This window comes from Hemiscyllium ocellatum, chromosome 26 (genome assembly GCF_020745735.1).
Source record: "Hemiscyllium ocellatum isolate sHemOce1 chromosome 26, sHemOce1.pat.X.cur, whole genome shotgun sequence".
In the NCBI taxonomy this organism is placed as follows: Eukaryota; Metazoa; Chordata; class Chondrichthyes; order Orectolobiformes; family Hemiscylliidae; genus Hemiscyllium; species Hemiscyllium ocellatum.
This window is the reverse complement of record NC_083426.1, coordinates 30,855,730-30,877,859: the sequence shown is the minus strand read 5'-3', so window position 1 is coordinate 30,877,859 and position 22,130 is coordinate 30,855,730. Positions and strand designations below refer to the sequence as shown.

The window sequence follows — 22,130 nt, the reverse complement described above, 5'->3', positions numbered from 1 at the left end:
ATCACCCCTTGACATTCATAGAACATAACAGTGCAGTACAGGGCCTTCAGCCATCGATGTTGTGCCGACCTATGGAACCAATCTGAAATCTATCTATCCTACACTATTCCATTTTCATCGATACATTTATCCAATGACCATTTAAAAAATGCCCTTAAAGTTGGCGAGCCTACTATTGTTGCACGCAGTGTGTTCCATGCCCCTACTGCTCTGATTCATTGGCAATACCATCACTGATCCTAATTTATCAACATCCTACAAGTTACCATTGACAAAAACCTGAACTGGACTAGCCATAAGAATATTGTGGTAAAAACAGCAGATGACAGGTTAAGAATCCTTTACCTGCTGAATCTCAAAGTCTGTTCACCATCTACAAGGCACAAGTTAGGAATGTAATGGAATATCCCCACTTGCATGAATGGGTGCAACTCTAACAACACTCAAGACGCGGCATACCATCCAATGTCACATGAATTATTTATCTGCTAATGTGACTCGTCTTATAATTTGTCCACCGGTCCACTAAAACTTTTGAAAACCCTGACCGAAACACCACGGACATTAAAGTTAATCACAATTTTAGCATCACTGAGGGAACTTATAAAGAACAGGTGTTCTAACCTGGAGGTTATTATTATGGTTTTCACACAATAGCTGGAGTAAGCGTAGGATGGGCTGCATTATTGCTACTGCTGGGCTGATTTCAGCATCCTTTTGTCCATGTGCTGCGTCTCCTAATGTGTTCATCTGTGACCTGTTGTGAGTAGTTGCCATCAAAAGATGGACATCTTTTCCTAAGGGGAAACAAGCAATGATTGAAATTCAACAGAAACAAAATCCTTTGGCACTATCCAATATTACTGTCAAACACATTAAATGTCTATATGAAACTTCTTCATCCATTACAAGAACAGATGTTAATGCCTTCATTAAAAGAATCGATGAGTTTTATGGTAAGGTGTTAATGTGTTTGTTACTAATATTGCACAGTATGAGTCCAAGGCATTGAGGATTTCATGATATAATTCCTTCTAATTGCCTATTTCTTCTTTATTATGATTACTTAGATCAAGATAGCCTCAGCAACTACAAAGTCATATTACTCATTAAAAAATTATCACTTGGAAAACTAGTCACTCCTGAGACAGAGTTACTGAATCTATGCAAGCTGCAGTTTATTGGGGTAACTAGCCCTTTCAATCCTGCAAAAGTTCACCTTGTTAATGTCTCTGATTTATACCAACATTTGGAGGGTTCTCCCACAGAAGAGTGAAGCTAAAATCTGACACAGCTTAATAACCAAATACTCCCTAACAATATGACAGCCGGAACCATCATCATCCCTTGACATGTCTGGTCCCATTGGCAGGGCAGACCCAGAAAAGACAGAGTGCTTTGAGAGTCCTCAACATTGATTCTGAACCCAGTCTCAAGGCTTCAGGTCAAACACAGCCAAGGAGCTCCTGCTGACTACAAGGATTCAAAATGGCAGCAGAGTAGCATGACTGCAGGCAGGCTGTTGCCTGAGGCTCATCTACCCCACGTGCATTCTTTTTACTTCTACTCTTTCTTTTTCATTTCTTTCCTTTCATTTTTCTTTCTTTTGGAGCCTTTTGTGGCAAGTTAGTTGGGAAATCAACATGGCAGCTAAAGTAGGCCATGTGCAGAATTGTGGCTTCTCCTGGCAGCTGGAGGCTGTGGAGGATCTGGCTCTTCATGGTGATTGGAGGCCGTGTCAGCAGCTGGGACATCCTCCCAGCATTCGGGGCTGGCAGCGGCTGTGGTGGCAAAGCGATCGGAGAAGAGGGTGGCACAGACTTTAAGATGGTGGTGCCAGTGAGGAGGGTGGCCAGAGTGAGATTCATGGTGAGACAGCAGTGATCTGGTCTGGCAGCACAGTCCAGGGACTCTGTGTTGCAGTAGGCCCAGAGTGGGGACACCTGCAGGCCAAAGAGGAGGGGTGGCAGCTCAGGTGTTGTTGGTGAACTGGTTCAGGATCAAGGACTCTCCTTTAGTTATGTCTTTTATCCTTTTTACTCTTAAACTATTCAAAATGGTGCTGGATTGTGCTGACTGTTGAAGTTTTTCACTGTATTTTACTGTATTATTCACTACAAAATGCGAGTTACAATAAATAAATCATCATGATTCACATTACACTATCAGTCAACGAGTCCAGTACTCTGCCCTGTTGAACATCACTTGGAGGAAGAACTGAGGGAGGCGAGGTATGGAGTATCCTCAGGATGAGGTACGTCCAACCCCAATGTTGCCTTATTAACACCACTACTAACCGAGCTGGTTGAGTCCTGAAGGACATTTCTGTAAAGCAGATCCTGCAGTAGATGGGAAATAAAAACATACTGGATCTTGCCTTTACAATGCGACCCAGCACACATGCATCTGTCCTTAAAGAATAGGAAAAAATTATCAATTCAATTTTCTTGTTATGATTCTGTCCCATTTGCATACTCAGGATATCCTCAATGGATTTTATGACATTACCACTGTGCTAAATCCAGAAAAGATATAGCAGCTCAAACCTGGGCATACATAAGGGCTATCAGCAACAGCAGAATACCACAAACATTTTTACCTTTATCCTTATACAGGATGATGGTACTGCTGACAAGGCAAGCGTTTGTGATCATCCTTTGCCCCTGAACTGAGTGGCTTGCTAGACTATTCCAAAGGCCAGTTAGGAGTCAACCACACTGTTGTGAGTCTAGAGTCAGGTATAGGCCAGACCAGGTAAAGATGGCAGATTCTGACAAAGCATCACTGGACTCAAAATGTTATCTCTGGTTTTCTCTCCACAGGTGCCAACAGACCTGCTGAGTTTCTTTATCCACTTTCTGATTTTGTTTCAGGTTTCCATCAGTTCTTTGTTTTATTCAGACAGATTTCCCTTCCTAAAGGACTTTAGTAAACTGGATGGGTTTATACAACAGTCAATGATAGTCAGCTTGGCCACTATTACTGGGACTAGCTATACGTTCCAAATTTAACAGTTGAATTTAAATGCCACCAACTGGTGGGATGTGTAGGTGTATCAGATATTTGAGATATATACAGAGTACTTGTCTGAATCTCTGAATAACTAGACCAGTGATGTTAACTGCACATGATGACTTCTCTCTATAAAATCTAAATCTATAACCTCGTGGCTTGGCATATCCCTCACTCCACCATTGACATCACCTTGACATCAAGTCAGCACTTGACCAAGTCTGGCATTAAGGAGCCTGAGTTGAAGTCAATGGAATCAGAATGAAAACTCTCCAGTGGTTAGAATTATACTAGCCATTAGTTGTGACTGACTGCAGTCAATCGTTTCGGTTCCAGAATTTCCTCAATATGGTGTCCTCAACCCAACAACCTTCAGTTGCTTCAATAATCACACAAACGCTTCCATCCATCATAAGGTCAGAAATGGGGATCTTTACTGGTGATTGCACATTGTTCAATACCACTTGCAATGCTTCAGATAATGAAACATCTGTCCATGAGCAGGAAGACTCCAAACGAATTTTAGGCTCGGGCAGGTAAGTGACAATAAATCTCTGTGCCTCACAAGTGCTAGACATCTCCAACAGGTGAGATTCCAACTATCTTCCCTTGACATTTAATGGCAGTGCCATCACTGAATTCAATACTATCAACATACTGGGAAGTTACAACTGACCAGAACCTGAGGTGGACTAGTTATAAAGTAGCTATAAGGGCAGGTCAGAGTCTGGAAATTCTGTGAAGATTAATGCACTTCTTAATTCCCAAAAGTCCATCACTACCTACAAGGCACAAGTCATGGAATAATCTCCACTTACCTGGATAGGTGTGGCATCAAACAGCACTCTGGAAGCTCAGCACCATTCAGAACAAAGGGGACAGCTTGATCGGCATGCCATCCACTAATTTAAGTATTTACTCCCTTCACCACCAGCAAATAGTAGCAGCAGAAAACAACGTGTAGAAAGTTCAGTGAAGCTACTCATCACTGCTCCTTTGACAGCAACATTTAAACCTGTGATCTCTACCAGCTAGGAGGATGCATGGGAACCTCAGCAATTTTTGATGAGGTCAGTAGGTATAGAGGTAGGCCAGCAGCTTTCAGGAGCTGATTCCTAGAATACCCTGAATGATGGATATCAATGAGACTCCATTCAAATAAGTGATTTATTAGAATGGTCAAGTCTAGGAGTAACAAAGTCATGGATGACAGTTTCAGCAGGTGAGCTAAAGCTGAGGTGGTGTTACTGAGGTGGAAAGAATTGGATTTAATGATGGCATGGATTTGCAGTCACAAACTCACCTCAGGGTCAAATCAATCCAAGATTGTGAACAATCTGAATTTGTCTCAGGCCAATTCAGGAAAGGAGATGTCATCCATGACATCTGTATTCAAATGAAATTTTAAAGATGTATTTCTTCCCTCATGAAAATCCACTGACCTAAAACATTCACTCAGTTTCTTTCTCCACAAATATTACCTTTTGTGTATTTCTAGCATTTTCTGTTTTTTGTTTAATTCCTTCCCAGCTTCATAGTTTGTGTTGGATTTAACAGGGCAGTGAAAGTATCAATAAGGATGCTCTAACCTTTATGACCAGCTGCAAGGATAGGATTCATTTTCTCGTGCACATTTGCCACTTTGCCTCCCAGATCGCTCATGTTGACTGAAACATTTGCTTTGATTTCTTGCTGGGCAACTTTCATACGTTGATTAAGCACCTTGAAAAACTTTTCTGATTTATTGTCGCTAGTCATAAGGCTGTAGAAGGAATTCTAGAAACAAAATATGGATTGACTGTACATATTAGCAAACATGTTGTATCTCAAATCACAAACATTCACATGATACAGGAAATCGAAAGCTAAAGGTCATAAGCTTCAACCCAAAAGGTCACTTTCTTCAGCAATATCTGTGAAGACATGTTTGATTGACAGTAGATTGAGATAAAACTCCCTTATTTCTGCTACAAAATAACTCAAAAACACAAAAGATTTAATTTACAAAGATGACAGTGTGATCAAATAGCAAAAATGCAAAAGTAGACATTAAATGTATTGTGATATAAGTTAAGACTTTGGTAAGATGGAAATAAATCAGAAATGACAAGCAAAACAAAATGAGAAAATGTCACCAATACATTCCCAGGCAGTTTGGTGTTAAAAGATAGTGAAATTATGAAAAACACAGCAGACAGCAATAACTAACACAATGATATTTTATAAAAGCAATAAATGTTACTTTGAAAATGCAATTGACATTCAGATTCTGGTCAGGTCAGAAGTCAGCTCCTGTTACTTACATCTGTTTAATAAACCTATTCAGAAAAGGAATGGAACTGGGTGAATATTAATCTCATCTATCTTAACACTTATTGGTTGTGGTCAATCATTTGTCCATGGCTTGGAGGAAGAAACCATTGTAAGCTTTAAAAACCAAGAGTTATTTCCTCTGACATCCAGATGTCCAGACTATGCTTCAGCATGAAAATGGTGACAGAACAATTGATTGATGATATTTGAGAGACTCAAGGCAAGATTAAAGAAAATGACCATGATTATGATAATAAAGAAGATTGGAAGGATGGAGACTTTTGGAGTTTGAGCAAGTAATTGCCCCATGATTTGAGTGTTCTGTGACAACTGATTTTATTCAGTCATGATTTGGAGATGCCGGTGTTGGGCTAAGGAGTACAATGTTAAAAATCACACAACTCCAGATTATAGTCCAACAGGTTTAATTGGAAGCACTAGCTTTCAAAGCGCCGCTCCTTCATCTGGTGTACTCCACAACCACTTGATGAAAGAGCAGCACTCTGAAAGCTAGTACTTCCAATTAAATCTGTTGGACTATAGCCTAGTGTTGTGTGATTTTTAACTTTGATTTTATTCAGTACAGCGAAGGCATGTAATATCCCAGGACTCCAAGTATCTCATCAGGTTTTTGACAAAAATTTCTATTTAACTTGCACTTTGCTACCTCATCTACATATTTTACTAAAGGTTGATCTAAGCCTTCCCTACTTGATGGAAATCAGGTAATTGAGCAGTTAAACATGAGTAGTTATTTACCCACTCAAAGTTCAACCCTTTCACACTGTGTCTAATAGAAACCTCCAGAGTTCTGGAGGGGATGAAGTGCCTCTCTGAAGATTCCTGAATCTATATGCATTAAGGTCGTATTAAGTTAGGGGATGTTTCATTTTAACTGCAGCTTGAGCAGGAAGGTTTCTCTGGACTCCATAAGGAAATTGGCAATCTGCTATGACCATGAACTCTCTCCATGTTGGATCTTCCCAAAACCCTTTCGGTGCCACTTCAAAAGAAACTTGCAAGCAGCGACCACCTCATCTTTGTGCAAAAATAACGGAAAGAACTGGAAATGCAGGAAATCTGAAACAAAAACAAACATTGCTGGAAAATCTCAGCCAATCTGGCAGCATCTGTGGAGAGAAATTAGACTTAATTTTTTGGGTCCAATGACCCTTCTGTAGAATTGAGAAGCTAGGAAACAATTGGTATTTATACTGAAGGAAAACAGTTGGACAGACATATGACAGATTAAAAGGTCATTAAAAGCTGCGGCAATGAACAGCTATTAATGGGGACTATTAGCGGTTGACAATGGGTCATGTGTGGTAACAGCCCATGTGATGACAAGGCCTGGTGTGTGGGGTGGGGGAAAGCATGGGAAAGGTGCTCAAGTCCTAAAATTGTTGAACTCAATATTAAGTCCTGAAAGCTGTAAGCTCCTAAGCAGAAAATGAACTGCTGCTCTTCCAGCTTGCACTGAGCTTCGCTGGAGCAATGCAGCAAGCCTGAGACAGAGATGTAGGCCAGGGAACACGGTGGGGTGTTGAAGTGGCAAGCAACTCTAAGCTCAGGGTCTTTTTTGCGGAGAGAATGTAGATGTTCTGCGAAGCAGTCACCCAGCCTATGCTTCCTTTCCCCAGTGTGGAGGAGACCACATTGTGAGCAGCGAATGCAGTAGACGAGATTGAGTGAAGTGCAGGTAAAATGCTGCTTCACCTGGAAGGTATATTTGAGCCCGTGGATACTGAGGAGGGAGGAAATACACAGGTAGATGTTTCACTTTCTGTGGTTGCAGAAGAAGGTGCAAGGAGGCTATGGGGATCTATTGGGAATGAAGGAAGAGTGAATCAGGGTGTCCCGGAGGAAATTATCCTTGTTGGAAGGCTGACAAGGGAGGGGAGGGGAATGTGTCTGATGGTGGCATATAGTTAAGGTAACGTGGGAGTCAGTCAGGGATTCCCTGCAGTTATGCCTATCTCTTTGTGGGGTATATGGAACATTCCTTGTTCCAGTCCTACTCCAGTCACCATCCATAACACTTTCTCTGTTATATTGATTACATCATTGGTGCTGCTTCCCTCTCTCATCTGGAATTAAAAATGTTTATTTATTTCACTTCCAGTTTCCACCCAACTCTTTCCTTCACCTGGTCCATCTCTGACTCCTACGTTCCTTTCTTTGACACCTCTGTTTCCACTTCTGGGATAGATCAGCCACTAAAATCCACTACAAACCATTGACTTCCACAATTACCTAGGATATGCATTCTCACATCCTGCTTTCTGTAAAGATGCTATTCCATTTATCCCAGTTACTTCTTCTCCAAGAAGGTGACCTCCAAAATTTCCACCTTCTTCCTCAACCAAGGATTCCCCAACACTGTGGTTGACAGAGCCCCCAGCTGTGTCTGACTCATCTCTTGCACTTCAGCCCTCACGCCCTCTCTCCATTCCCACAACAGGGATAGGGTCCCCCTTGTCCTCACCTACCATCCCACCAACATCCATATCCAGTGGATCATTAGCTGACAGTTCTTCAGGATGCCACCAGAAGGCTGCAGAGTTGCCTTGTCAGCATTCCGCAAGAACTGTTTCCTATGGGATACTTGGTACACTCCTCCGTCACTCTCTGCATGTCCCCATAGCCTCTTGGCAGCTTCCCCTGCAATCACATCGGGTGTAAGACCTGCCTGTTTAATTCCTCCCTCTTCACCTTTGAAGGCCCCAGACACACCTTCTAGATGTATCAGCGCTTTACCTGCACTTCTCTCAATCTAGTCTACTGCTTCGCTGCTCACAATGTGGTGTCTGCTACATTGGGGAAAGGAAGCGTAGGCTGGGTGACTGCTTTGCAGAAGACCTACATTCTGTCCACAAAAAAGACTGTGAGCTTCCAGTTACTTGCCCCTTCAACACCCCACCGTGTTCCCTGGCCAACATCTGTCTCAGGCTTGCTGCAGTGCTCCAGCAAAACTCAGTGTAGCTGGATGTACGCACTTCATGTTTCACTTGGCAACTCTGCAGCCTTCAGGACTCAATTACTGAGCTCAAGAATTTTAGAGCTTGAGCACCTTTCTTCATGCTTTACTCCACCCCGACACACCAGACCTTGTCATCACATGGGCTGCTACCACACACTGCCCATTGTCAGCCACTAATAGTCCCCATTTTCCCAGACTGATCATTAACCACTCCTTTATCTATCCAACATTTTCTCTCTCTCTTTCGGCTTTATCTCCACCTATTGTTTACTCTCCATCCCATCTTCTGCATAAATACCATTCATTTCTTAGTTTCTCAGTTCTGGAGGAGGGTCATTGGACCTGAAATGTTAACTATGATTTCTCTCCATAGATGCTGCCAGACCTGCCTGAGACTTTCCAGAATTTTCTGTATTTGTGGCATCTGATCTTTGTCTTCTGGTAGTCACTTTGAGCCCTCTTTGAATTAGGATCCCTACAGTGTGGAAACAGGCCCCTTGGCCTAACAAATCCACACTGCCCTCTGAAGAGTAACCCATTCCTCTGCCCTATAACTACCCCTGAACTAATGCACCTAACCTACACATTCCTGAACACTGTGGGCAATTTAGCAAGGCCAATTCACCTGACCTGCACATCTTTGTGCTTGTGGAAGGAAACCGGAGCAAACCCATGCAGACACGGGGTGAATGTGCAAACTACACACAGACAGTCACCAGAGGCTGGAATCGAACCTGGGTCCCTGGCGCTATGAGGCAGCAACGCTAACCACTGAGCCACTGTGCTGCCCATTATTGACGTGAAGTGGACTAGCTGCATTTAAACAAAGTCCAGGAATTAAAAGCCATCAATGTAAAACAAATACCACTGTGTATTTACCACTCACTGCCTCCTGCCATCCAGAATCTGCTCTAAGTTTAAATCAACACAACACAGATTGTATTTTTAGAACTTGTAATCTGCCAATCATTATAGAAGAGAGTTATTGCATCTGTTTGCTATCAAGCAGAGTTCTTAAGAACAGTTTGTTCTAGGGAAAATTTTTTTTTTTCTTTTCATGCTGTCAACACCTATACGTAAATCACAAGTTTTGAAATTTACTATCACTTTCTGATCTCCAGGAGTGAAATGAAGCAAAATTATTCTTTGGTCTGATCTAAGTGCATGGTTCAGCCAGACACAGTCCTAGAGTATAAAAGCTTTATTAATGGGGACAATTCAGGTCACAACCGTATTCCTTATCAATTATCGAGTGCTTGTTTTCCAACAGAGTTTTTGTTTGTTGATGAAACCATGTGTGGTATTTGCTATTTTACCCCACAAAAATAGCATGATGGTTTTGGAGTCTATAAATTTGATCACAGTGAAGAATAGACATGGAATAGGTGCTATATGGGATTCCTGTGACTGTTCACTTGGGGGCAGATGAAAATGTGTTGAAACCTTCGTATTATGTGCACGTTCAGCATTATCAGCACTGCTTATTAGTTATACATCTATTGATGTGGGAAACAGATGGGCAATAAAGTATTTCTGACTGAACTTGAAAGCATTCAGTGCACTTCAAAGAGGAAATGCAGGGTCACTAAAAGCAGGAGGGAAGACTTGTGGACACAAATCTGACTGCAAGATTTGTTTAACAGACCCTAGGATCCAAAATGCCATTTGGAGGATGCAAGTCCAAGTGGGAGCAGTTGGAGGCCATGTGTTGTTTTTTTGATAGCGAAGAACATTCCATATAGAAGGACTTCAATGTCGACAGCTTCATGTCCAATACACATTGGGCAATGTTGGAAAATGATCAATGACACCATCAGCATTATTACGTTACTGTTCAGTTGTTCTCTCTGCATTCTTCCTCTTTCTGCAGCCTCACGACTGACAGCTCTCACCTCTCCTGTTTTCCTTCATGCTCCTCCATACAACCAGCTTTTCACATACCCTTCTGTTTCTGCTGGGAGGTTCAAGCACAATATGATAAGAGGTGGTGAAAGGAGGAAACCTGCACTCCGTTTCAACTCTGGATGCAGAGATGTTGTCCAACACTGTCCAGCAATTGGCATGGAGGAGGAGTTATGCAGGAATTCTCTTAACTTTATCCTCTATTTTCCTTCTTTTTTCTCTTCTACCCTACATGTCGAATAAGTCCTGCCAGTTGCCACCCATTTCCCTCTGGTCAATACCAGCGTTCCAGAAAGTACAGTGTCACTTGATCTAATCCTGAAAAGCACTAGCTCAGAGACAGCACCATATACTTGAAAGGATGGAAGGCCACAGGTCTGGGGCAAGAGCACAAACAATACATTCCACAGTTACCAGTCTGCCACATAACCGAAACACTGATGAAGCAAAGAACTGATTCTGGTGACTCAGACTAATGAAGATAGTTTATGGGAATGATGTTGGACATGTGATTACATCATTAATTGTTTATAATTTGAGTCTACCTTCAAAAACAGACAAGGAGGTCGAATAGGAGGCAGACTCAAAGTTGAAAAGTGTAGTGCTGGAAAAGCACAGCAAGCCAGGCAGCATCCGAGGAGCAGAAGAGTCTATGTTTCTGGCATAAGTCATTCATCAAGAATGTGGAGGGGAAGGGGGCTTAGAGATAAATAGGGAGGGGGTGGGGGTTTGGGGGATGGTAGGAGGAAGATGGTCATAAAGTTCAGTGGGATTGGAATGTAAATGGTAGTCACCTTCTCAGTTCCATCCAAATCAGTCAATCACGGCAGGTCAAGGACCTGTGTCTAGAGGCCAATATAGATCCCGAGGTGGTCAATTAAGGGTCTCATCCTGTTGCTGTGGAATTCTATCACCAAGGTAGCCAGCACAAGTACATTTGAAGCTCAGCACAAGGGACAGGCAACAAATCTGCTTAAAGGAGGCAGGATGGTCTTTTGAATGAAGAGGTACTTTTCATATCTAACCCAAGTCCCAGGTTTAACTTGGCTGCTTTGTGGAAGATTTAAGCGTCCTTACAAGTGGACGGGTCATTCACTCAGACTGGAGAACTTACAGAGCCAGTAAACCAGGAAGTAAACAGACAGAGAATGCGAGAGAAACTCAGCAGGTCTGGCAACATCTGTCAAGAAAGAAACAGAGTTAATGTTTCAGGTTTGGGAGGAAGAAGAATAACACCGATCTGTTTTCTCTCTCCATAGATGCTGCTTGATCTGCTGACTTTCTCCAGCATTCAACACATTTTTTTTCCTGATTTCTGGGATCCACAGTATTTTGCTTTCAAGAAGTGAACCATATGGATTACAAGTCACTTTGCATAAAGGGAAATAAAATTCAGCATGCATATGGGATTAAGATAGAAACTTAAATGTCATGACGAATGTGAAAAATAAAAGCTATTTTTAAAAAATAACAAGGGATTTTTAAATATCATGGTGAAGGAACATTATTCATTCATATCAAAGCACTTCATCTGCGTCAGAGACACAGTTTCACAATAATCCTGATTTAGTATGCTTGTAAAAACTCAGTCACACCTCATTCAGCAAGGCCGAATATTTCCAATGGTTCTTTCCAGCAATAATAGTGTGGAAAGATTAAAGTTCACACCAAATTGAAGTTTCAGTGTTGACTACACCTGTAAAATCTAACAGTGCACCTTGGGGCACAGCAGAGTATCACCAACAGCAACTCCTACATTTCTGCCTGAAACGGAGATCGAGCAGGTCCCAGAAGTTGCTGACAATTTTACAAGTCATGAATATAATACGTTCTGACAGAATGAGCTTCATTATAACCACAAAGTTCAGGCTATTATCATCAGATTGGATTGTTACCTGAATTTCAGTGTTTCCTCCATCTAGCAAGGCAATAGCTAATAAAATACTCTCCTGGAAAACCTTGTCACTTTTAGAGCTTGTGATGAGATCTGCAACCAGTTTTGTGGCTCCTTCCCTGTCCAGGCGACACTGGATTGGAGCAATCGAGTTCCAGTCTTGACATTTATCTGGATCTTATACAAGAAAAAAGGTTTTAGGTCGCAATGACCATCTTGTAACAGCTTATAAAGTGTATTCCAACTCTGAAGGATGCAGAAAATGGAAATAAGTAAAGGTTCCTTAAAGATATATAGTAACTATTGTTGGAAATGATTAATGTTCATTACAAATGAAAGGTTGGATTAGCATAAGGGGGAGACAATGGCCTAGTGGTATTATCACTGGACTGTTAATCCAGAGACCCAGATAATGTTCTGGGGACCCAGGTTCACGTCTCACCATGGCAGATTGTGGAATTTGAATTCAATAAATATCTGGAATTAAGAGTCTAATGATGACCATGAGTCGAAAAACCCAGCTGGTTCACTAATGTCCTTTAGCAAAGGAAACTGCCATCCTTGTCTGGTCCACGTGTGACTCCAACCCCACAGCAACATGGCTGACTCTTAACTGCCCTATGGGTAATAAATTCTAACCTGGCCAGTGATGCGCTCCTTCCGTGAATGAATGAAAAAAAGCACATACACTTGATGTAGTTCTTCGCTTATAAAATATGACTTTGTTTGTAAATGTAGTTTCTTATTAATGTCTATTATCTAAAAATTGAAAACACGCTCTGTACAATAGTAGAGATATGATCCAGCAGAATTTTCACTGAACAAATACTTCCATGGTTCTGGATTAGTGGTGCTGGAAGAGCACAGCAGTTCAGGCAGCATCCAAGGAACAGTGAAATCGACGTTTCGGGCAAAAGCCCTTCATCAGGAATAAAGGCAGACAGCCTGAGCATGGAGAGATAAGCTAAAGGAGGGTGGGGGTGGGGAGAAAGTAGCATAGAGTATAATAGGTGAGTGGGGGAGGGGATGAAGGTGATAGGTCAGGGAGGAGGGTGGAGTGGATAGGTGGAAAAGGAGATAGGCAGGTAGGACAAGTCCAGACAAGTCATGGGGACAGTGCTGAGCTGGAAGTTTGGAACTAGGGTGAGTTGAGAGAAGGGGAAATAAGGAAACTGTTGAAGTCCACATTGATGCCCTGGGGTTGAAGTGTTCCAAGGCGGAAGATGAGGCGTTCTTCCTCCAGGCGTCTGGTGGTGAGGGAGCGGCGGTGAAGGAGGCCCAGGACCTCCATGTCCTCGGCAGAGTGGGAGGGGGAGTTGAAATGTTGGGCCAAGGGGCGGTGTGGTTGATTGGTGCAGGTGTCCCGGAGATGTTCCCTAAAGCGCTCTGCTAGGAGGCGCCCAGTCTCCCCAATGTAGAGGACACCACATCGGGAGCAACGGACACAATAAATGATATTAATGGATGTGCAGGTAAAACTTTGATGGATGTGGAAGGCTGCTTTACGGCCTTGGATAGAAGTGAGGGAGGAGGTGTGGGCGCAGGTTTTACAGTTCCTGCGGTGGCAGGGGAAGGTGCCAGGATGGGAGGGTGGGCTGTAGGGGGGTGTGGGCCTGACCAGGTAGTCACGGAGGGAACGGACTTTGCAGAAGGTGGAAAGGGGTGGGGAGGGAAATATATCCCTGGTGGTGGGGTCTTTTTGGAGGTGGCGGAAATGTCGGTGGATGATTTGGTTTATGCGAAGGTTGGTAGGGTGGAAGGTGAGCACAAGGGGCGTTCTGTCTTTGTTATGGTTGGAGGAGTGGGGTCTGAGGGTGGAGGTGCGGGATATGGACGAGATGCGTTGGAGGGCATCTTTAACCATGTGGGAAGGGAAATTGCGGTCTCTAAAGAAGGAGGCCATCTGGTGTGTTCAGTGGTGGAACTGGTCCTCCCGGGAGCAGATACGGTGGAGGCGGAGGAATTGGGAATACGGGATGGCATTTTTGCAAGAGGTAGGGTGGGAAGAGGTGTAATCCAGGTAGTTGTGGGAGTCGGTGGGTTTGTAAAAAATGTCAGTGTCAAGTCGGTCGTCATTAATGGAGATGGAGAGGTCCAGGAAGCGGAGGGAGGTGTCAGAGATGGTCCAGATAAATTTAAGGTCAGGGTGGAATGTGTTGGTGAAGTTAATGAATTGCTCAACCTCCTCACGGGAGCACGAGGTGGCACCAATGCAGTCATCAATGTAGTTGAGGAAGAGGTGGGGAGTGGTACTGGTGTAATTACGGAAGATCAACTGTTCTACGTAGACAACAAAGAGACAGGCACAGCTGGGGCCCATATGTGTGCCCATGGTTACCCCTTTGGTCTGGAGGAAGTGGGAGGATTCGAAGGAGGAATTGTTAAGGGTGAGGACCAGTTCGGCCAAACGAATGAGAGTGTCGGTGGAAGGGTACTGTTGGGGACGTCTGGAGAGGAAAAAATGGAGGGCTCGGAGGCCTGGTCATGGCGGATGGAGGTGTAGAGGTATTGGATATCCATGGTGAAGATGAGGCGTTGGGGGCTGGGGAAACGGAAGTTTTGGAGGAGGTGGAGGACGTGGGTGGTGTCTCGAACATATGTGGAGAGTTCCTGGACTAGGGGGATAGGACAGTGTCGAGGTAGGTAAAGATGAGTTCAGTGGGGCAGGAGCATGCTGAGACAATGGGTCGGCCGGGGTGGTCAGGCTTGTAGATCTTGGGAAGGAGGTAGAACCGGGCAGTGCGGGGTTCCCGGACTATGAGGTTGGAAGCTGTAGGTGAGAGATCTCCTGAGATGATGAGGTTCTGTATGGTCTGGGAGATGATGGTTTGGTGATGGGGGGGATAGGATCATGGTCGAGGGGGAAGTAGGAAGAGATGTCCTCGAGTTGGCGTTTGGCTTCAGTGGTGTAGAGGTCAGTGCGCCAGACTACCACTGCGCCCCCTTTATCTGCTGGCTTGATGGTGAGGTTGGGATTGGAGCAGAGGGATTGGAGGGCTGCGCGTTGTGAGGGTGAGAGGTTGGGGTGGGGGAGGAGGGTAGACAGGTTGAGGCGGTTAATGTCCCGGCGGCAGTTGGAAATGAAGAGGTCGAGGGCAGGTAATAGGCCAGTGCTGGGTGTCCAGGTGGATGTAGTGTGTTGGAGGTGGGTGAAGGGGTCCTCGGAAGGTGGGCGGGAATCCTGATTGTGAAAGTAAGCTCGGAGGCGGAGGCAACAGAAGAATTGTTCGATGTCATGGCGTGTATTAAATTCATTGGAGCTGGATTGATTCAGATTAGCTCCCCTGCCTCTGAGGCAATAAGCCTGCAGTTCACTTCCCACTCCAGGATTTGATGGCCACAGAACAATCTTGTCAATGGTGGAGGCAAATCAATGTGGATCCTTCTTCCTAAATGCAATGGATCTAGCTACAGCACATGGACTGCAGCGGTTCAAGAAGGCAACTCATTATCACCTTCTCAAGGGTAACTAGAGATGAGCAATAAATGCTGGCCCAGACAGCAATGTCCACATCCTATGAATGAACTTTTAAAAAAAAAATCAGCAACAACATGGAATTATGAAGGTGGAATGAACAAGTTAGCCCATGAAACATGGGAAAAGTAAGAAGCGTTTGATAAGGTTCCCTACAGTAGACTACTGCAGAAAATACAGAGGCATGGGAATGAGGGTGATCTAGCGGTTTGGATCAGAAAATGGCAAGTTTTAAGATGACAGAGGGTGGTGGTTGATGGGAAATGTTCATCCTGGAATTCAGTTACGAGTGGTAGATTACAAGGATCTGTTTGGGTCCACTGTTGTTTTGTCATTTTGATAAATTACCTGGATGATGGCGTAGAAGGATGGGTTGGTAAATTTGCCGATGACACTAAGGTCAGTGGAGTTGTGGACAGTGCAGAAAGATGTTGCAGGTTAGAGGGATATAGATAAGCTGCAGAGCTGGGCTGAGAAGTGGTAAGTGGAGTTTAATGCAGAAAAGTGTGAGGTGATTCACTTTGGAAGGAGTAACAGGAATACAAAGTACTGGGTTAATGGTAAGATACTTGGTAGTGTAAATAGGCAGAGAGATTTCAGCGTCCGTGTATACAGATCCCTGAAAGTTGCCACCCAGGTTAAGAAGGCAAATTGTGTGTTAGTTTTTATTGGTGGAGAGATTGAGTTTCGGAGCCATGAGTTCATATTGCAGCTGCACAGAACTCTATGCAGCCACACTTGGGAGTCTTGCAAACAGTTCTGGTCACTGCAGTGTAGGAAGGATATGGAAATATTGGAAAGGGAGTAGAGGAGATTTACCAGGATGTTGCCTGGTATGGAGGGAAGGTCTTATGAAGAAAGGCTGAAGGATTTGAGGCTGTTTTCGTTGGAGAGAAGAAGGTTGAGAGGTGACTTAACAGAGATATACAGGATGATCGGAGGATTAGATAGCGTGGACAGTGACAGCTGTTTTCCTCAGATGGTGATGGCTAGCATAATTTTAAATTGTGTGGTAATAGATATAGGACAGGTGGGTAAAAACAATGACTGCTGATGCCAGATTCTGGAGTAGAGTGATGCTGGAAAAGCGCAGCAGTTCGGGCAGCATCGGAGGAGCAGTAAAATCGACATTTTGGGCAAAAGCCCTTCATCCTGTATTCCTTATGAAGGGTACCACTCTACTCGAGAATATAGGACAGATGTCAGAGGTAGATTCTTTATTCAGAGAGTAGTAAAGACTGGAACAACATGCCTGCAACAGTAGTAGACTGACCAACTTCAAGGGCATTTAAATGATCATTGGCTAAACATATGGGTGATAATAGAATAGTGTAGGTTAGATGGGCTTCAGATTGGTTTCACAGGTCAGCGCAACATTAAGGACCGAAGGGACTGTACTGTGCTGTGACGTTCTATGTATCTTGTTGGACTTCTAAACAAATTCACTCCATCTCCTTGCTATGAACCAAACTATCTAATGAGACCAGGGAACCATGCCCACCGCACTTCATATAGCAAAATGGTTGTAATTTTCGAAAGTCCCCTGATATGTACTTTATCCTTTACTCTTATGTATGGTGACTCGCTACATATAGTTAGTGAGGGTTCTCTCACTATGGTATATAATCAAGTCTCCACTATTGTGGAATATCATTATGAAATGTAGCCTCAGTAAATGCGAATTACTTGTATTTTGGGCAGTAAGTACCTGTAAAGTACAAATCGCTGGAGTCGCCTTTTGAGCTTGACTTTTTACTGTAGAGGTAGGTACTCAGAAGAGTTTTTCTCAATTCGTTGCCCTGCAGAAAAATAATCATGTGCTGAGCATTGCAATTGCACATACAAACAGTTCCACAACCCCCACGGTGCCATTCCTACTTGGATCAACAGATGTCTCATCTTAACAGTAATGCTCCATTGAATTAGAACGTTGTATATATTATTTGACCCCACTTCAGTCACAATTCAGTCCAGAGGAGCTGAGCCCTCAGCTGTTGAGTGTACGTGTAATAAACTGAGGTGAGTTCCTCACGGGGTGACTCAAATTCTGTCACCAGAACATTTTCAAAATTGCTAGAAAATGGGATTTCTTTCCAAGAAAGACACAAGTATATTTTATCAAAGGCACCGACTTCTAAAATGAAGAACAATAATCACTGTATTTCAACCAAAAAATATTGATTCCTAATTTGAAATGTGGGTAACATGCTATTTAATATTCAAAATGGTGCCAAACTGAATGGGTGAATGAATGGTAGGTCCCATGGGAGTACTAAGGATCAAATAGGTCTTGGTGTATAAGTCCATAGATCTCTGAAGATGTCAGCACATGTAAGCAGGGGTGGTGAAGAAGGCATATGGGATGCCTGCCTTCATTAGCTGGGATGCAGAATATAAGAGCAAGAAAATCTTGTAGGAGAAAGTGAGGACTGCAGATGCTGGAGATCAGAGCTGAAAATGTGTTGCTGGAAAAGCGCAGCAGGTCAGGCAACATCCAAGGAGCGGGAGAATCGATGTTTCGGGCATGAGCCCTTCTTCAGGAATTCCTGAAGAAAGGCTCATGCCCGAAACATTGATTCTCCTGCTCCTTGGATGCTGCCCGACCTGCTGCGCTTTTCCAGCAACACATATTCAGCAAGAAAATCTTGTTCCAACTTTATAACACATTGATTAGGCCAGAGATGGAATATTGTGTGCAGCTCGTTAGTCGCCACACTATCAGAAGGATATGATTGCAATGGAGAGGGTGCGGAGGAGACTTATCAAAATGGTGCCTGGGATGAAAAGTCTCAGTTATGGGAAGAGACTGGATAGGCTGGGCTTGTTTTCCCTGGAGGACAGTAGAGGGAATCTGATTGAGGTATACAAAATTAAGAGAGGAATAGATTGAGTAGACTGTGAGAATTTTTTCCCCAGATGGAATAAGCTTAAGGTGAGGAATAGATTGGTTTAGAGGGGATGTGAAGAAAATTGTATTTGCCCAGAGGGAGGTAGAAATATGGAAAATACTCCCAGAGAAGGGAGTTACTCTTCCAACTTGAAGTAGTATTTGGTTGATCACTTAAAATGCCAGGGAATAATAAGCTATGTACCAAGTGCTGGTAAATGTGGTTAGTGCAGTTTGGCATTGTTGGTCAGCATAGCCATGGTGGACTGTAGGGCCTGTTTCTACGCTGCATGACTATGACTCTAAGTACAGTAATTTTTTTCTGTAATGCAATTGTCGCATTACTGTACAATCCCACTCTATACAAAATCACGCAATACAAATAATAATATAGTATTGGCGATCTAATCGCGTTCTAGCCAACACACAATTTACATGTTCGTGTTTTCGACACATCATTCCTTACTCACCAATTGCGTTACAGCCAATTTGCATTAACGAATGATGCGCTAGTCAGTTCTGCAATATGTCTCAATTTCTTGAAGACACTAGTAAGAACAATCCTGCGTCCCAGTCTTTAGATGTGTAAACCACTCAAGTATGTAATATAATTCCAACAAACACAACATTCCAAATTTGATATCTTTGGAAGTGGGCAGGTTTGGCTCAGATTAGGGCTAAAAGTTTCAGAGGTGGATTTCTTGACCTCAGCTACCTTCAAACTGTCTTCTTTTGGATATAACTGAGGCTGCACACCCCTCTCCATCCCAGACTGATCTCATGTAGACATAACAAATGCTGTGATGATCACAATGATGCTTTCTGCACACAGAAAGGATCACTGACAGAACAGACTTTCAGTGGGGGAGGATTGCAGAACAATGCACACTGGACAGGAGAAAGGATCATTGATAGTCAAGACTGGGATCTCGAATTGTGGGTCACTCGCTGACTCGCTGACCAATCCACTCATTGTGGATCAGGCCACTCAAAATTCCACCTAATTCATGTCCCATCAGTATTTGTGAACAAAACATCAGTGATGCATGTTAAATATATAAATAAACTATTGAGAGAAGGCCATTTTCCCAGAGGTTCGACAGATTTCTCAGATTTTATACAATCTAAAAAGTTGTTGATTGTGACACTTATTAAATCTCATGACAGTAAATTCTTCATCCAAAACCCTCGGCAAAAAAATTCTTGAATTTTGCCCTGGATGAGATTTAAGATATTTACACCAAAAAAATGCTGCAGTTAACATGAAATGCAGATTAAAACTTCCTAAAATGTGCATGCAGGTTTGAATTAGTGAAGTAATTGAACCAGTGCTCAGCTCTTTGTACAAGCAATAATCCTTCAGGAATGCAGTTAGATTTCACTGTCTTTACCCTGTCTCCATAGCTACTCTTTTTGACCAACATTGCTTGGAGGCTGCGGAGAACTTTAATGCAGAGCTTCTCTTCTGTTGACATGAGAGTTTTTGTGTGTTGAATCAGCCTGGAAAATTAAACAGATTGATAAAGGGATCAATCAGAGAGCTCTTCACCCAGATAATGTCAGCAATTTGCACTCAACTGCTGTGTTCTAACGTGCCTTAACGTTTTAGCCTCAGGATGGCCTCATAATATAAATGCACAGATTTAGATGGGCTCTGGTCAACAGGTCAGCTTGTATTGCAGGAATCTGCAGGAGGAGATATAGGTGGGCTGCAGAGTCTCTAATTTGGTGGGAGCTTGGGTTGGAAGATTGCAAGTAAAAAATGAGGTCTGCAGATGCTGGAGATCACAGCTGAAAATGTGTTGCTGGTCAAAGCACAGCAGGCCAGGCAGCATCTCCGGAATAGGGAATTCGACGTTTCGAGCATAAGCCCTTCATCAGGAAGATTGCAAGCCTACTGTTGAGGATTTGGGGAGTTTTATCAGGTGCTAGTGTCAGAAGGGAGAATGGTGATCTCATGAGTGGCAGTGGTTATGAGGAGTGCTTACTTTGTGCTTATTTGTGGTGTTTAGTGCTGCTATTCCAAGAGGCAAACAGCGTTGGTAACAGATGCCTCGCGGTAAACCAAAGTTTTAGCAGTGGCCATAAACAGATGTTAGGCCATTTATTTCCATCTACAAATGCTCTAATGCCTACATCAGATGTGAATAAAGGATGCCTTGTATTTGACTTCACTAAGATGCAATTCTGCACATTGATTTGGTAAATATGCATGAGCATACTGGATCCTATTTGTGATCTTTTTGTGGTGTTGTGTGATTCAATCTAAAATGAGCCACAGCTACATAGGCACCGCACATTAGAACCTTTATTTACTGGCTAGTAAGCATCAATAATATCGTCATAATTCTGCCTACCTTTGTGGAAACACTATTGGAATCAGTTCTGTGGTTCCTGCTGGATGAGATGGTTTTTACAGCATATTTAATGTATGATGCTGATACACAATATCATGGGTGTTGACCATAATGTTGCAACAGTTGCAAAACTACAAATCATACTTACTTGGCTATCAAATGCTTTGGAGTCACAAAATTACAAAAGGTGCTGCATAAATGCAAATCCTTATTTTGGTTATTAGTATATTCTTGTGTGTGATTTGTAATAGTTAAAAAAAACTACACAGGCCCTTAAAACAACTTTTTTGGTTTTGTTTCAATACGGAACTGTCCGGAATGGGCACATAGCCCAATATGCTGTGATTAAAGAGTTAATTCTCCTGTGAGAAATTTGCTTTTTCTTAAAACATGAGCTATAAAACACCTTGAACAGTATTCATAATTCATTTAATTTTGCATAATTTAACTGGGATCTAATATGCAGGGGTGTCTCATTTTCAATACTCCTAGTACCTCTGCTCAAACTCATTTCACCCTGATCCTTTAACAGCTGTCAGAGTGACTGTCATGGTCTAAATTTGAAAGGATTTAGAAACATTTCTTTTTTTTAAAAGAGGATGTGGTTGAACTTGCCAACATCATGCATATTTCCCACCCGTAGTTATGCTGAAATCACGATGGTCGACATTATTTCTAAACATTGTATTCCTTGTGCACTCACAATGTGTTAGGTAGAGAATGCCAGGATTTTGGTTTAATATGAACATAAAGATCGAGTCAGAAAGGATATTTGTTTGGAGGTGATGGCGCTTTTATAACATCACTATTCTCGGTTACTTGTGGTGATGGAGGTCACAGAAAAGAAATGTCAACAAAGCCACCTTGGCATATTGTACTTCCTGCACCCATGGTGTGCCATTGCATATAGAGTCTATTAGCAGGGTGTCAATTAAGGTAACTTTTCTGTCCCTGAGTTTTTTTGCAAGTTGCAGATTCCCCTGACCAGATGAGTCATGAATGTTACACTGTATTCCCAACATAACCTGAGGGCAAAGACTGTCTCGAAGTGAGCCATTCATCCCAGAGTACCCAGTCTCTTTTTGACTCTTGTAGCCAGTGTATTGATAAATGTCAGGTCTCATTTAACGTAGCAATAGCCTCTATGCAAGAATAGTGGCACCAGTTATCATCAAAGGAAGACTGTTGGAATTTTTCAAGTTAGATATTGATATTGAATGGCATTTATGTGGCACATTATCACCACCTGTCAACCCAAAACTGTACATTGTACAAGACTTACTATAGGTTGTCACATGCTACTTCTCTAT

General features: G+C 42.8%; 1 protein-coding gene across 2 annotated transcripts in view; it reads right to left on the bottom strand.

Moving 5' to 3' along the window:
* The window catches only part of itpr3 (inositol 1,4,5-trisphosphate receptor, type 3), a 280,397-nt gene that overhangs the window by 43,405 nt on the left and 214,862 nt on the right, over positions 1-22,130 (bottom strand). For both annotated transcript variants that reach the window (XM_060845471.1, XM_060845473.1), the window contains exons 37-41: positions 19,855-19,963; positions 17,285-17,375; positions 12,103-12,278; positions 4,602-4,788; positions 625-797 (exon numbers count right to left, since the gene is read on the bottom strand). In XM_060845471.1, coding sequence (XP_060701454.1) covers positions 625-797; positions 4,602-4,788; positions 12,103-12,278; positions 17,285-17,375; positions 19,855-19,963 — 736 coding nt within the window. The remainder of the gene's footprint in view (positions 1-624; positions 798-4,601; positions 4,789-12,102; positions 12,279-17,284; positions 17,376-19,854; positions 19,964-22,130) is intronic.